The sequence below is a fragment of the Gymnodraco acuticeps genome, unplaced genomic scaffold, assembly GCF_902827175.1.
Source record: "Gymnodraco acuticeps unplaced genomic scaffold, fGymAcu1.1, whole genome shotgun sequence".
Taxonomy (NCBI): Eukaryota; Metazoa; Chordata; class Actinopteri; order Perciformes; family Bathydraconidae; genus Gymnodraco; species Gymnodraco acuticeps.
Genome location: NW_022990693.1, coordinates 1,266,234 through 1,281,399, shown reverse-complemented (window position 1 = coordinate 1,281,399; position 15,166 = coordinate 1,266,234). Strand labels below are relative to the sequence as shown.

Genomic DNA, 15,166 nt, shown 5'->3' with positions numbered 1-15,166 from the left:
GTATCATAATGATATTTGAATCCTTTTTAGCTATATAGTGGTGCATGGATGATGTATGTGTGTTGGCCAACCCAGAAGTCAGTATTGCAAGTTTCCCTTGGATTTTGGAATATTGCAGAAAAAACCCGTTTATGGTATACTTACACACAGTGGCGGCTGGTGGAAAATATTTTTGGTGGGGCTGTTGATATAGTGAGTAAACACATTTTTTTGGGAGAAATGACCCCTTAAATTAGGACTTCTGGTGATGTAATGGCGCGTTTACAGTGCAGCGCGGAGCTCGCTTTAATGCTGCATTCAGAACGGACGCGATGCGAATATTCGCTTCGCTCTAAACGCTCCTATCGCTCCTATCGCTCGAGTTTCACCGCGGCTGCCAGCTGTGTTTACTCGCATCATTCAAACAAGACGCGCTGGCTCGGGAGCTACAACTACAACGAAATGAATATATTTGACCGTGATTAAATTGTAATACACGTTTCTAAATGATGCCGACGTAACAACATACTGATACCGGTTAGTAAAAACCATGAATTAATGCTTTGACAAGTCTGCAGACAGACGGCAGGCGAAAAACCTTTTAGAATGCTTGGCTAAGCTAACGTTATATATGCTCCGACCGTCCACACTCACAACAACGGCCTATACAGACATAAATAAACCAGCGACTGTATTCTCCATGACACAGACAGTCTATGGTTTGTACTTGTTTAACTTTTGTCCGGCTGTTTGAAGAGCAAGCATGGGAAACAAAAGATAGCATTTACCTGTTTGCATCCAGCTAGCCATGCCTTTCTGGTGTACCAGCTACGTGAGAAGCCTGGTTGATACGTTTTGTCTTTTTCACGAGCTTGCTGTGATATATACAAATCGGGTTGGTCCGGTCCAAGGTCTTTAAGTATCAATTTATCTCCCAAACTTCTCCTTTCGAAAGGATTGGAGATTAGCTCTTGCACGGAATTGGGCGGGGACCGAGGTCCGGCGACTCCACCTGCACACCATTCTCATCCAAATACTGCGTCACCTTGGTCACTCACGAGTCTAAAAAACAACTCACGTCAACGCACGTAAGCAACGTGGGCGCCAACGTGAGCGCTCTCGTGACCAAAATATTTGACGGCGCTGATTGGCTGAAATTATGTTTCGGCGGCACAGTTTACTATTGAGACTTTTGCAACGTGCTGGTTGCTGCTGTTTGTCTCGGGGGCTCCGCCCGGTAATGATAAACTAATAGGCTTGTTTGAGACGCGTTGCGGCTCGCCTCGAAAGTAGACGAGAATAGCCGATCGCAGCCGGGGGAGGTCTCAAAAAGCTCGCCTGAAGTCGGACAGCTCGGAGTCGGCTTCGTCTTCTTCTTCTTCTTCTTCTTCGCCTTCTTCTTCTTCTTCTCTCGGTTTTTTGGCGGATTGCAAACAACTTTAAGGTGCATACCGCCACCTCCGGAGTCGGCTTGACTCGGTTTGCATTTATAAAGAATGCACACATGTGTTTAATCGTTAATGTCAGATATGTACTAAGTAAATACATTTGTTCCTGCTCAAGATTAGATTCAACTTTATTGTTATTGCACATATTACAGGTACTGAGACAACGAAATGCAGTTTAGCTTCTAACCAGGTGCAACAAGCAGTAAAGTGAAAAGTAATGTACACAATCTACAGAATAAAATATAGAATGAATTGAATGATGAATAAACAGTGAGGGGTATGAATACACTAGATATACAAAGCAGCCTGTGAGCAGTATGAACAGTGTGTATGAATATGCTAAGATATATAAAGTATGAAAACGGTAAGCAGTGCAAGTATAGTATAACATATATGGATATTAATTTCATGATGATAAATATTGTGGAACAATGATGAAAAATGGGAATGGATGTGGTGATGTAAAACTGACACAAAACAACAACAAACTTTTGCCGAGCCAATTGGAGAGTTTCATCAGCAGCACGTGGTAAAAACCACCAATGAGCGCTCAGCTCGAGATACCAGCGAGTCGTTTCCCATCAAGCATTTCGCTTCCGCAGCCCGTGGAGAGGAACTGCGCCGCCTCGCCACGCCTCGCTCTCAAGGCTGCGGGCGTCTTTGTCCCGCGAGATTTCAACGTCTCGTGTAGGCGAGCCTCCAGAGCAAGTCGGACAAAATGACTAACCATCATGCAACGCACTAGCAAGACGTTGATCGCAACTGCGCAGGTCTCGCTTGTCTCAAACAAGCCTAGTGCCATGGGCAAGGCCAGGCAGGAAACATGTGACTTATCAGTAACTTTAGACATCGTAACACAATTTTAAACGAGATTTTATTGTAGATTATACATGTTACTGATACCAATTGTATGATATTTACCTTGTTCATTAAAAATAAAAATATAAAATATATATTTTTTTTAAATATATTTTTTTTAATTTAATATATTTTTTTAATATATTTTTTTGTATGTGGGAAGTGGTGGGGCGGCGCCCCTAGCGCCCCTATGGGCCGGCCACCACTGCTTACACATGTGCTACGGCAGGATCATCTCCACATATTAACACCACCTTTTCTAATAGTTAAAGCGTGAATGCAGTCGGGCAGAAGTAAAAAGCTAGCAATAATGTCAAGGGACTACAGCACGGTCACATGACATCACCACTAACAAAACGTGAACAACTTGTATATACCACACTATTTTGGGTTCTAACCAAAAACCCTTCAACAAAATGTTTGACCACGAAACGAGGTAGCCCATCCATCCATCCATCCATCCATCTTCTCCCGCTTATCCGTGGTCGGGTCGCGGGGGTAGCAGTTCCAGCAGAGAGCCCCAAACTTTCTTTTCCCTGGCGACATCAACCAGCTCTGACTGGGGGATCCCAAGGCGCTCCCAGGCCAGCGAAGAGATATAATCCCTCCACCTGGTCCTAGGTCTACCCCTTGGTCTCTTCCCAGCTGGACGTGCCTGGAACACCTCCCTAGGGAGGCGCCCAGGTGGCATCCTAACTAGGTGCCCGAACCACCTCAACTGGCTCCTTTCGACGCGAAGGAGGAGCGGCTCAACTCCGAGTCCCTCCCTGATGACCGAACTTCTCACCTTATCCCTAAGGGAGACCCCAGCCACCCTGCGGAGAAAACCCATCTTGGCCGCTTGTATCCGCGATCTCCTTCTTTCGGTCATGGCCCATCCTTCATGACTATAGGTGAGGGTAGGAACGAAAATGGCCCGGTAGACAGAGAGCTTTGCCTTCTGGCTCAGCTCCCTTTTCGTCACAACGGTGCGGTAAAGCGACTGCAGTACCACTCCCGCTGCTCCGATTCTCTGGCCCATCTCACGCTCCATTGTTCCCTCACTCGAGAACAAGACCCCGAGATACTTGAACTCCTTCACTTGGGGTACGAGGTAGCCCTAAAATGTTAAATCATTTCCGGGTTTTAGGACTTAGGACTTGCACCACTCTTATGTTCGGCAGTGGCTCAGTCAGTAGAGTAAATATGGAGTGTGGACTGTTACTTGGAGAGCTCCCAGTTCACCTCCATGTTTGCAACAGAAACCTCTGACACATTAGGCTTTTAAATAAAGACTACATTGTGAAGAGGAGTAAATGCAGTATATTCAAGCATTGCTGTTAACATTTTACTGATTTGCAAGATTGACATAACTTTTTCTTAGTTTGAGTAAGTAACATGTCTCTTTCTTTAATGATAATCTGTGAGGACACATTTGTGACAGAGCTGACTGTTGACAGAGAGGGGTCAGGATTTACAATTTAGGATGGATGAAAAGTCGAGACATTCTGTGAACCCAGAAACATGCTGGCTGTAATCTGTAGATGTGGGCCACAGATTCATAATCTGCACTGGGCAGTTTGCCTCCAATACACTGATGTTATCATGGTGGGTGTGAGGGTGCTGGAAGATTAGGCTGGAAAGAGTTCAGGAAGAGGAATAAAGAAGAGGATGGAGGGATGTGAGGGGCCGGGAATCAGCAGCAGTGATGAGCAGAGTGTCTGCAGCCAAGTTGTACTTCAGCAAGTGTCTGACCTAAATGCTAACATGTTGATGTTTAGAAGGTTTCATCTTTACCATGTTCACACGAACCTACCAGGAAGTGAGCTGGGCATTGAAGTAAATGTTGGTAGTGGCCAACTGGTGTTACTGCAACGTCAGTGTCAGTGACAAAATGTAAATCAACTCTAGAACAAACACTTTAATATATTTTATTTAAATGATTAGATTCTAAAAGTGCGCTCATATCCAAATCCAGGGTTCATTTCCCTCTCCATTTATTTGACTGAGCTGAGACCAGACAGGAGGCTGCTGTGAAGTAACTGGGTGTTTCTCAATGTCGAGGAAAGCTGCTTCAGATCCTCTATTTCAAGCATACTACGTTACCGAGTGCCGCCGAAGGACTGTTCCAATGTCCAGCATACTTGGAATTCTACCGAGCCCGGCGTACTTCGTAGCGAGAAATTTCAAGGCTGCACATGTGTAGACTCCGCGGTTTTAAAATCCCCACAATGCTTTGCGCACGGACCAATTTCCCAAAATCTGTGGCGGAAAATGTAAAGCGGGGCCTCTCATATGACGCACACCTGCACACTTGCTCGCCTGTTCCACTCTTTGTTTTCCGAATGCCAGGAAGTATTCTTGCCTCGCTTCTGAAGCAAGTGACTCGGAAGACATGTGCTACCAAGCAAGCGTACTCAACATTGAGAAACACCCACTGATTGGAGCTCTGACTAAAGTAAAGGCATATGCACAAGCTCTATGGGCCCAGACCCCCTTAAGATCTGGGTATTTCTGTACTTGAGAGTCATGCCATTTTGGTTTCAAGTCCCACTGAGCAACTTTCATAGGAATGAAAGGGGCCCTGCCTCCAACACTGTCCAGTTCTCTTTATACATCCATCTCACTTTTAGTTTAGCATGTACATATTTGCTATTAAGCACTAAACAAGATGTACAGCTGAGGCTATTAGATTTGCAGGCCGACTAAAGTATTGGTTAAATGGAAATGTTGGACAAAGACTTCTACTTTCAGTTCAAGTATACAAATGTAGACATTCCTTTCCCCAACCTAAAGCATTAGCAAAACCAAACTTTAAAATAAAATCTGCTTTACATGTTTACAACATCTTTATTTTTCTCCTCACATTTACATGACTGTCCTATGCAGTTGATTGGAACGGTGATGCAAACATTCAAACACAATCTGAATCTACCAATCAAAACATTGATACGAAAAAATGCCAAAACTACACAACGTGCGTTTGACAATAAAACCTTGAATCTTTGATGGTTGAGAACATCAAAGGGCACCTATACTTCTTCATGTATGAGATTGTAATGAAGAGGACAACACTCTGTCTCTTCGGACAAACCAACCACAACCTGCTCTCTGGTGTCCTTGTCCTGTCTGAGTCACACGCACATGGTGTCTGAATGATTCAAACCAAGTGTCCTGTATTCTCTCATGCTCTTGGGAAACTCTAAACCATTGATTCACAAAGCAGCAGCAGGAGATATCTATAACACTGCAACTAAACAGCTGCTTGTGTTTATATCTATAAACTATAGATAATAATAATAATAATAACTTTATTTGTATAGCACCTTTCATACAGGGGATTGCAGTTCAAAGTGCTTTACATCAGTAAGAAATAAGATATAAAATCAGTGTAAAACAAGCAGCAAGAGCAAAGCATGAAGTGGGATAAAATAATTAAAAATAAAAACATGGGGAATAAAACATAGAGAAATAGTGCAATGTCAATCACAGAGAATAGTGCAGTATAATAGTGTAAAGTCAGTCAAATGCTTTTGCCTAATGTATTGGCTTCCCTAATATTGTTGGGTAACGTGTTCCACAGTTTTGGGGCGTAGTTTACAAAGGCTGCATCACCGATCTTCTTAGGACTCTTTCTGGTGACCTCTAATAGACCTGCACCTGATGATCGCAGTGTTCTGGCAGGTGTGTAGTTCATTAGAGAGTCAGCAATGTAGCTGGGTCCTTGTCCATTTAGAGCTTTGTATGTGAGGAGAAGCACCTTAAAATCAATTCTGAAAGTTACAGGAAGCCAGTGTAGAGTAGCTAAGACAGGACTAATGTGTTCCCTCCTTTTGGTATTCGTCAGTAGTCTAGCTGCAGAGTTTTGAATGAGCTGGAGTCTTCCAATAGCTTTCTTGGGGAGACCAGTGAATAGTGCATTGCAGTAGTCTAGTCGGCTAGATATAAAAGCATGAATTAGCTTCTCTGCATCATTTTGATTTATGAATGGTCTTACCTTCGCTATGTTTCTGAGATGAAAGAAAGCTATTTTGGTCACTTTGTTTAAATGGGCGTTGAAGTTCAAATCTGAGTCTAGGATGACACCGAGACTTGTCACCTCCGGTTTAATCCAAGTGGTTAAACTTCCTAGATTATTTGTTAGCATCTCTCTTTTTGATTTGGGGCCAACAAGTAGGACTTCAGTTTTGTCCTCATTCAATTTAAGAAAATGATCGTTCATCCATTTGTTTATTGCTGTCAGGCAGTTGGTAATGGAGTTTATGGCTGTCACATCATTTGGTTCAGCGGATATGTACAATTGTGTATCATCCTGATGATGTCGCCGAGCGGTAACATATAGAGAGAAAAGAGTAATGGACCTAAACAGCTCCCTTGTGCAACCCCGTAGCGGCTTTCATGTTTCTCTGATGTATGGCCTCCTAGACTAATATAGAACATCCTTCCTCTGATATATGTTTTGATCCAGTTCAGCACGCAACCAGTGAAACCAATAAGCTTTTCAAGTCGATTTATTAGGATGTTGTGATCAATAGTATCAAAAGCTGCACTGAGATCTAATAGGATAAGGATGGAGATTTTATTTGCATCAGAGTTGAGTCTGAGGTCACTAATTACCTGTGAGTGCAGTTTCCGTACTGTGGTGTTTTCTGAAACCTGACTGAAAATAGTATCTGAAAATACTTCTAAGATGTTGTTTTCTTTAAGATAGGAATTGATTTGGACTGAGACTGAGAGAGATAGTCCAACTGTTGAAATATCCAGTCACTCATGGTTCTTATACATTATCTCCTCCTATTCTTTTTTACACTCCCTCTGATGCACACACAGCTTCTTGATGTCTTTCTCTTATACATGCACTCTAGTTGCTAATCTTCGTGTTGTAGCCACTATACTACCAGTGCTTATTTTCAGCACTGGATCAAATCAAGTGTTTGTCCTCTCCTTTTACTTGTTCATCTTTCTATTGCGTTGTTTAAAGGGGCATGGTATATTTATTAATATATCTTATATAATATCAAAATAAAACCCAGTCTGTTAAATACTTGACACAAGCACTTCATATAGTTGTTATACATTTTTATAATAAACAGGAGTACAATAATTACCACTCCTGCCAATCGGGACCCATTGAAGGCTGCCTTGTTGCTGTTAGTCTCTGTAAGTGGAATCTAAATGAAACCCTCTCTCCTCCGGTCCAGATGACACGGTGTCAGCGGGCAGTAACCTGGACATGGAGGACCGGGTGTCCCACCTGGAGCAGAAGCTGCAGCTGCAGGAGGACGAGATCCAGCTGCTGAAGGCCGCTCTGGCCGACGCCCTGCGCAGGTTGGGCTGCTGTGAGGAGCAGAGCCTGGGTCAGCCGCCGGGGGGCCACGCTGCTGGGAGGAGACCCCTGCCCACCACAGCAACAGCACATACCACCAAGGGTAAGAAAGGTAACCGGACAAAAGTATACCAGCGCCCAGAAGCATCACTACCTATTTTATCATCAGTATCATCAATATGGCCAAGAAATTCTCCTTCATGACATGGATCTGGAAAGCAGCAAAAGCTAATTAAAGTCTTACTGCACATACTGTTGCAAGGCAAATGTATGTATACAGCACATTTCAACATTCAAAGGGCTATACGAAAAGCATTCAAAGCATTATGATATAGTGCAACAAGAAACGCAGAATGACGTGTCATTAATCAAGATAATACAAAATAAAACGGAACTTTGCATGTCATATCGGTCACAGTGCAGGGTCACCGTTGCCTCACATACAGCACAAAGTCTCAGATTCAGAATTATTATCGTCTCTCAATTCCCGTTTTGCTGATGAAAATAATGTTTTCCTTTCAGTGCGTCAGCTCCTGCAGGCTCTTCCCTCCAGACCTCTGAATAACGGCTACGTTCAACAGAAGCGCCTCCTCTCCTCCCCCTCCTCTCCTAAGAAGGAGGTGCTACAGTCCATCAAGAGGTACACAAAACCAGAGTGTATCTTGGTTGAATAGAGGAGAAGAAGTGTAAATATATGTTTTTAACACAAAAACTTTCTCCTTTAGGAAGAGTATGTCCACCGAGCGTCTCACTATGGTGAGGAGAGAGATGGGGGTGGAGAGTCGGAGTCGGACCACCTCCTCCAGCAGCTCCTCCGGAGGCAAAGGGTAACGTATCAGCCTCCTCCAGTGGGATACTGTACATGTATATTATTCACTGTGTTATCTAAAATACCCTCTTGGACTCTGCAATACTAGAAAACGAAAACAGCAGTGACATTTTACACAGAGGCAGAAGCAGGATCTGGGGTTAGTAAAGTCTCTCCAGGGTTATCTGGCTGGGTGCATAATCATTTCCACTGTCCATTCCTATTAATAATTGCACAAGATAAAAACTAAATATGCACTCTAAATCCATATAAATAGCGATGTATCACAAAAATAGCTCTCTTCCTTATTATTGTGTAACGTTAACTATATTATACTAGCTTGAACTCCAAGATGGATATCCTCATTTCACCACCTCCACCCACTACAATCACACGCCCCAATGTTATATTTAACTAATATGTAACTCCCTCCACCCCGGATAAAAGCACGTTAAGAAGCCCCTTTCCTCTAATTCCACAACGTTGGAGGAAATAACATTAGGAGAACGGATTAATAGGCTGTTCATGGTTAACGTGTGTTGCTAACTTTATCCGGTATCCTAGCCTAATCTGTTATCTGTAAACGTTCCCTAAATATACTGATTTAGGGATAATCCACTAACATCCTTTGATACACATGTTAATTTGACTCAGATGTGCTGATAATATCCGCAATATAAATCTTTAAACGTCTTCTTACCTTTAAAAGTCCAACACGAACGGTCTATTATGCCGCAACTCTACGGCGCTGCTAGCTGCAGATAGCCTCAATAGTTCCCCGGAAGTCAGGGGCAATCTAACTTCCGGGGAACTATTGAGGGCTCCACGATCCGCCATTGCTGTAAAAAAACTGGTCCATTGGAGTGAACGGAGATGTCGTAACTCTTCTATTATATGGCTCTGGCCAGACTAAAAAACCCTGGGTTGACCTACAGAGATGGTAGATGGTGGGGTTAGTTGATCCAAATAACACAAAGATATCCTGTGTATGTTCAACTGTCTTCATATTACATTCAGGGTTAATAGGCAAGGCAAGGCACGTTTATTTATATAGCACCTTTCAACACAAGGCAATTCAAAGTGCTTTACAAAAATTAAAGACATTAAGAAAATGGCATTTAAATCAGTCATTAAAAAGCAAAGATAATAAAATAAACATTAAAAGAAAAAATACATGAATAAAAGTTACAGTGCAGTTTAAGATATGAATAGTTCAATTAACAAAATAAGTCTTCAGCCTGGATTTAAAAGTAGTAAGAGTTGCAGCAGACCTGCAGGTTTCTGGGAGTTTGTTCCAGATATTTGGAGCATAATAACTGAACGCTGCTTCACCATGTTTAGTTCTGACTCTGGGGACAGAAAGCTGACCAGTCCCTGAAGACCTGAGAGATCTGGATGGTTCATAATTTAGCAGGAGGTCAGAAATGTATTTTGGGCCTAAACCATTCAATGCTTTATAAACCAGCAGCAGTATTTTTTAAATCTATTCTTTGACACACAGGAAGCCAGTGCAAAGACTTCAGAACAGGAGTGATGTGATCCACTTTCTTAGTGTTAGTGAGGACTCGAGCAGCGGTGTTCTGAATCAGCTGTAGCTTCCTAATAGATTTTTTAGTGAGACCTGTGAAGACACCATTACAGTAGTCGAGTTTACTGAAGATAAAAGCATGGACAAGTTTTTCCAAATCCTGCTGTGACATTAGTCTTTTAATCCTAGATATATTCTTTAGGTGATAGTAGGCTGATTTAGTAACAGTTTTAATGTGACTGTTGAAACTCAGGTCAGAGTCCATGACTACACCTAGATTTCTGGCTTCATCTGTTGTTTGGAACATTGCAGACTGAAGCTCAGCACTCACTTTTATACGTTCTGCCTTTGCTCCAAAAACCATTACCTCAGTTTTATCTTTGTTTAATTGGAGAAAGTTCTGACACATCCAGTCATTGATTTGTTCAATGCACTTACTGCAGTGTTTGAATTGGAGCATAGTCTCCTGGTGAAATTGTTACGTACATTTGTGTGTCATCTGCATAGCTATTGTAACTTATTTTGTTGTTTTTCATTATCTGAGCCAGTGGTAGCATGTAGATGTTAAAGAGAAGAGGCCCCAAGATGGAGCCTTGAGGAACCCCACATGTCATATTTGTCAACTCAGATGTGTATTTACCTATAGAAACAAAGTTGTTTCTGTCCTTTAAGTAGGATTCAAACCAATTTAGAACTGTTTCCGAAAGTCCCACCCAGTTTTCCAGTCGGTCTAGTAATATGCTGTGGTCAACAGTGTCAAACGCAGCACTGAGATCTAATAATACTAACACTGAAGTTCTGCCACTGTCTGTGTTTAAGTGGATGTCATTAAAGACCTTTACAAGAGCAGTCTCAGTGCTGTGGTTTGGACGAAAGCCTGACTGGAACACATCGAAACAGTTATTTAAATGCAAGAAATTACTCAACTGTTGAAAACAACTTTTTCAATGATTTTACCTAGAAATGGGCAGGTTTGATATGGGCCTGTAATTGTTCATTACTGAAGCATCTAGATTATTCTTTTTTAAGAGCGGTTTAATGACTGCAGTTTTCAGGGCCTGTGGAAAAATACCTGAGTGAAGAGATTTGTTTACTATATGAAGTAGATCTGAGGCCATGCAAGGCAAAACATCTTTGAAAAACCCTGTTGGAATAATATCAAGGCAGCAAGAGGAGGATTTCAGAAGTTGAATAATGTCCTCTAGGTTTTTATCATTAATCTGATGGAATTGTGTCATGGTGTTTGAATTGATGTTAGGTGGACACAGAGACAACACATTTGCTGTTCCTGATGCAGAGGCACTGACTGCTTGTCTGATTTTCTGAATTTTGTCAGTGAAAAAGGCAAAGTCATTGCACGCCCTGGTGGATAGAAATTCAGAGGCTACTGACACTGGGGGGTTAGTTAGTCTGTCGACGGTAGCAAACAAGGCACGTGCGTTGTTTTTGTTTTTGGTAATGATGTCAGAGAAGAACGATTGTCGTGCGTTTTTCAATTCCAAATTATAAAGGCCAAGTCTCTCTTTATAGATTTCAAAGTGAACCTGGACATTTGTTTTTCGCCACCTGCGTTCAGCTTTTCGACATTCTCTTTTATCTGAACGGAAGGAGTATAGTTGAAACGGAAGGCAGGTCATTATCGCGCTGTGATTGGCTCAGAAGGTCGAGCGGGGCGGGCTTATGTTCAGATCTTCTGATTCAAATCAACATGATGGTGGGATTTGAGTCCGTGTATCTTCGGACCATTTGTTTTTCTTTATTAAACAAGTAAACGGAAGAGCGTCTGAGAGGCGTTTTTGCTTTTTGTTTTTTACCTTACTAAATGGTCTAATGGTCATTGGAGCGAGGATCTGGGCAAAACTCAAGGATGTGAATTCAAAACAAAAGCACTCGTTTGCTTGGAACTGTGATAAATAATCAAGGGGAAACGAGGTGAATTTAGCGATCAAAACTAAAATGGCCAAGACACACATTGAGCCCAGAAAATTAATGTTACTAAGGGCTGTAAATATAATAAGCCTATGTCTAAAATGGACAACATTGTTAGGAGATTTACACTATACAGCGATTCTGCACTGCGGTCATCTCAGCCATCTCTCGCGTTTGGTTTTTCAAATCAGCAGCTCTTCATTTTTTTTCCCTGCTCTATTTGACGAGTGATACAAATATTTTTTACCACAAGTTGTTAATAAAACTGACACTGTTGGACTCGGTACTAGTTGACTACTACCAGAAAGGAACAAACTAGCGGCTGAGAAATAATCATATATTAAAAGACAGCACCATCATAAGAGGCCAACCAGGGACGAATCCCGATGGGCCGGTACCGAAGTGGGCCGGTCGGACAATTCACAATTCACAATTCAAAACCCTCCTGCTCACATTCAAAGCCCTCCACAACCTGGCCCCCACCTGTCTGGCTGACCTCCTACACCCCCTCTCGCTCCCTCCGCTCCTCCTCTGCTGGCCTGCTAACTGTCCCCCCCCCCACGCCAAGTCACGATGGGGGATCGGGCTTTTAGCTGCTCCCAAACTATGGAACTCTCTCCCCCTTGACATCCGACAGTCTGACACAATCACCACGTCCCTCCTCAAAACCCACCTGAATATTTTATGAATTGTAAGGTGTCCTTGGGTGCTTTGAATGGCACCTCTAAATAGAATGAATTATCATTATTATTATTTTATTATTATTATGATTATTATTATTATTATAATTATCTGAAACGGTGTAATAACTTTAAAAACTTTTTCCAGTCACTATCGGTGATCTTTTCTACTTCATGCTATCTGCACAAATGGTTGACATTAAACATTAAAAATATCAGGCAGTTCAGAGAGAATCAAAGGAAGGCAGGCAGGCAGCTTTGCATGACATTCTTCTGGACGTGTTTCATTGTGGTGATAGTGAGGGTAGTAGTGACGGCCATCTTGGTGACGTGTGTTGTTGTGCGAGACCAGAGATGTAGTTCATTGAGCGTTTCACACAAACAAATGTGTTACTTCACAGTTTTACAACACATTTTTTATTTTTTGACTTGCAAAATTATCTTTTAAATTGACAAACATCATATGTGTAATTCATGGCACAATTCAAACGGGATCGAAAGATAATCTTTCTCTCTCCATTGACTTCAATACATAATTTTTCCGAAATAAGGTCCCATGGAGGTCCACCGGAAGGGCAGGGACTTCGCCACTCTATACAGTCTATGGCAGGGATCACCAACTACATTTGTCCAAGGGCCAAAATGTATCCAAATAGACACTATCGCGGGCCAGCGATTTTTATATAGTCCACAATGCTAGTGGAGCACGCTCAGGTACTGCGGACCGCATAAAGCTTAGCAGACTCTTCACGCTAACGAAGCATCACTTCTAGGCAGGGTTGGGAGGGTTACTTTGTAAATGTAATCAGTTACTGAATACATGCTCTGAAAGTAATCAGAATACAGTTAGTAACGTATTCAGATTACTTTTAGAATACTTTTGGAATACTTTCTTTTTCCATAACAGATGGGTATGTTTTGGTGAACAGGAGACATGTATTTTACTGTTTTAATGGCTTATCAAGAACTCAAACACAACATCTTGGTGTCATTCTGGACAGCTCTCTCATAAAACCCCACATAAAAAACATCACCCGGACTGCATTCTTTGTACTGCCTTAAAACCTTTCCTTGGAATATGTTATGAATTGTAAGGTGTCCTTGGTGCTTTGAAAGGCGCCCCTAAATGGAATGAATTATCATTATTAATAATTATTATTATCTGAAACGATGTAATAACTTTTAAAACGTTTTCCAGTCACTTGCCCCATGCATTCAGCAGCAGCAGGCCATTCACTTTGATTTTATCCCGTTATAAATGTCATCATTTCGACAATAAAGAAACGCTACATAAACGTTATCTTGCACATTTTATCTAACCATCTCCATTTCTAACTTTCAATATATTTTAAAAGAAATCTCTCTCTCTCTAATCTGCGTGCGGGGGCGGGGCCTCACAGACACGCTGCATCTCTGTCGCTCACAGACATGCTGCAACGCTGTGCAGTGTGCACACAGTTCTGCCGGTAATGAATATTACATTTTGTGAGGAAACTTTTCCACCAATAATTCCAAAAAGTATTCCAAAATGTATTCACTTCAGGTTTACGAAAGTAACTGTAATCAGATTACTCGTTTTTCAAATGTAACGCCAGCTGAATACACTTGATTTTTGTATTCTGATTACGTAACGCCGTTACATGTATTCCGTTACAACCCAACCCTGCTTCTAGGCTACTGTCCCGCAGCTCCAGCCTCTCTGTTGGACTCTGTCGCAGCGGGGCTACTGCTGTGGTGCGGAGCGCACAAAGCAGACTCTTCACAACGAAGGATCACTTCTTCTTCAAGGCAGGGAAGGTTTCGCAGTCTACTGTCCCGCAGCTGCTGCCTCTCTGTTGGACTCCGGTACTGTACCTTACTCACGAGACGTTGTAAACAAAAAAATGGGTGTGGGGCAAACGCAGTAACCACTCCGCCAACGCCACAGTCACCCCCGTCGTGCGGGCCGGATGAGAATGTCTGGCGGGCCGGATGTGGCCCGCGGGCCGGATGTGGCCCGCGGGCCGCCAGTTGGTGGTCACTGGTCTATGGTTACAACCCAACCATGATTATATGTAACGTAGGCCTACTATGGAGGGGACTTTGACAGAGGATTACTCAAAAAAGTAAAAGTACTTCATAATATTTCAGGTAGCAGTCAACTAGTACTAAAAATATTTGTATCACTCGTCAAATATAGAAGAGCTGCTGATTTGAAAAAACAAACGTGAGAGACGGCTGAGGGACCGCAGTGCAGAATAGCTGTATAGTGTAGAGCCGATGAACGGGAGTCAGAGGCGGTGCATTCAGAATGGATTTCCACACTTTATTATTCATTCATCTCTAAGAGGTAAGTACATCAACTGCTCTGCATGACAAGCTAGCAGGAATAACCCCAAACCCCGGTACCCTCACTAACCGCTCCGGGTTGCAACACACACTATATGACACAGAGAATTATGTCCCGTAACTGTCACCACACAAGCTCCCCCAGAATTCACTCATACACAAAGTCTGTGCGGCGGGGAGGAACGACAAGCCGACCACCCCGACTCCGAAGAACGGGAGCCGGGGAGGCGACCTCTGAAGGGGCAGCCGCTGGAAGAGATGGGACCGGAGCCGCAGGCCCCATTTCTGTGACAGGGATAGAGG

General features: G+C 42.7%; 1 protein-coding gene across 2 annotated transcripts in view; it reads left to right on the top strand.

Moving 5' to 3' along the window:
• The window catches only part of eml2 (EMAP like 2), a 63,822-nt gene that overhangs the window by 16,013 nt on the left and 32,643 nt on the right, over positions 1-15,166 (top strand). The window contains exons 2-4 of one of the 2 annotated variants that reach the window (XM_034230573.1): positions 7,466-7,693; positions 8,113-8,230; positions 8,316-8,417. In XM_034230573.1, coding sequence (XP_034086464.1) covers positions 7,466-7,693; positions 8,113-8,230; positions 8,316-8,417 — 448 coding nt within the window. Of the gene's footprint in view, positions 1-7,465; positions 7,703-8,112; positions 8,231-8,315; positions 8,418-15,166 lie in introns of both variants that reach the window. The other variant, XM_034230572.1, reaches the window with a different exon arrangement.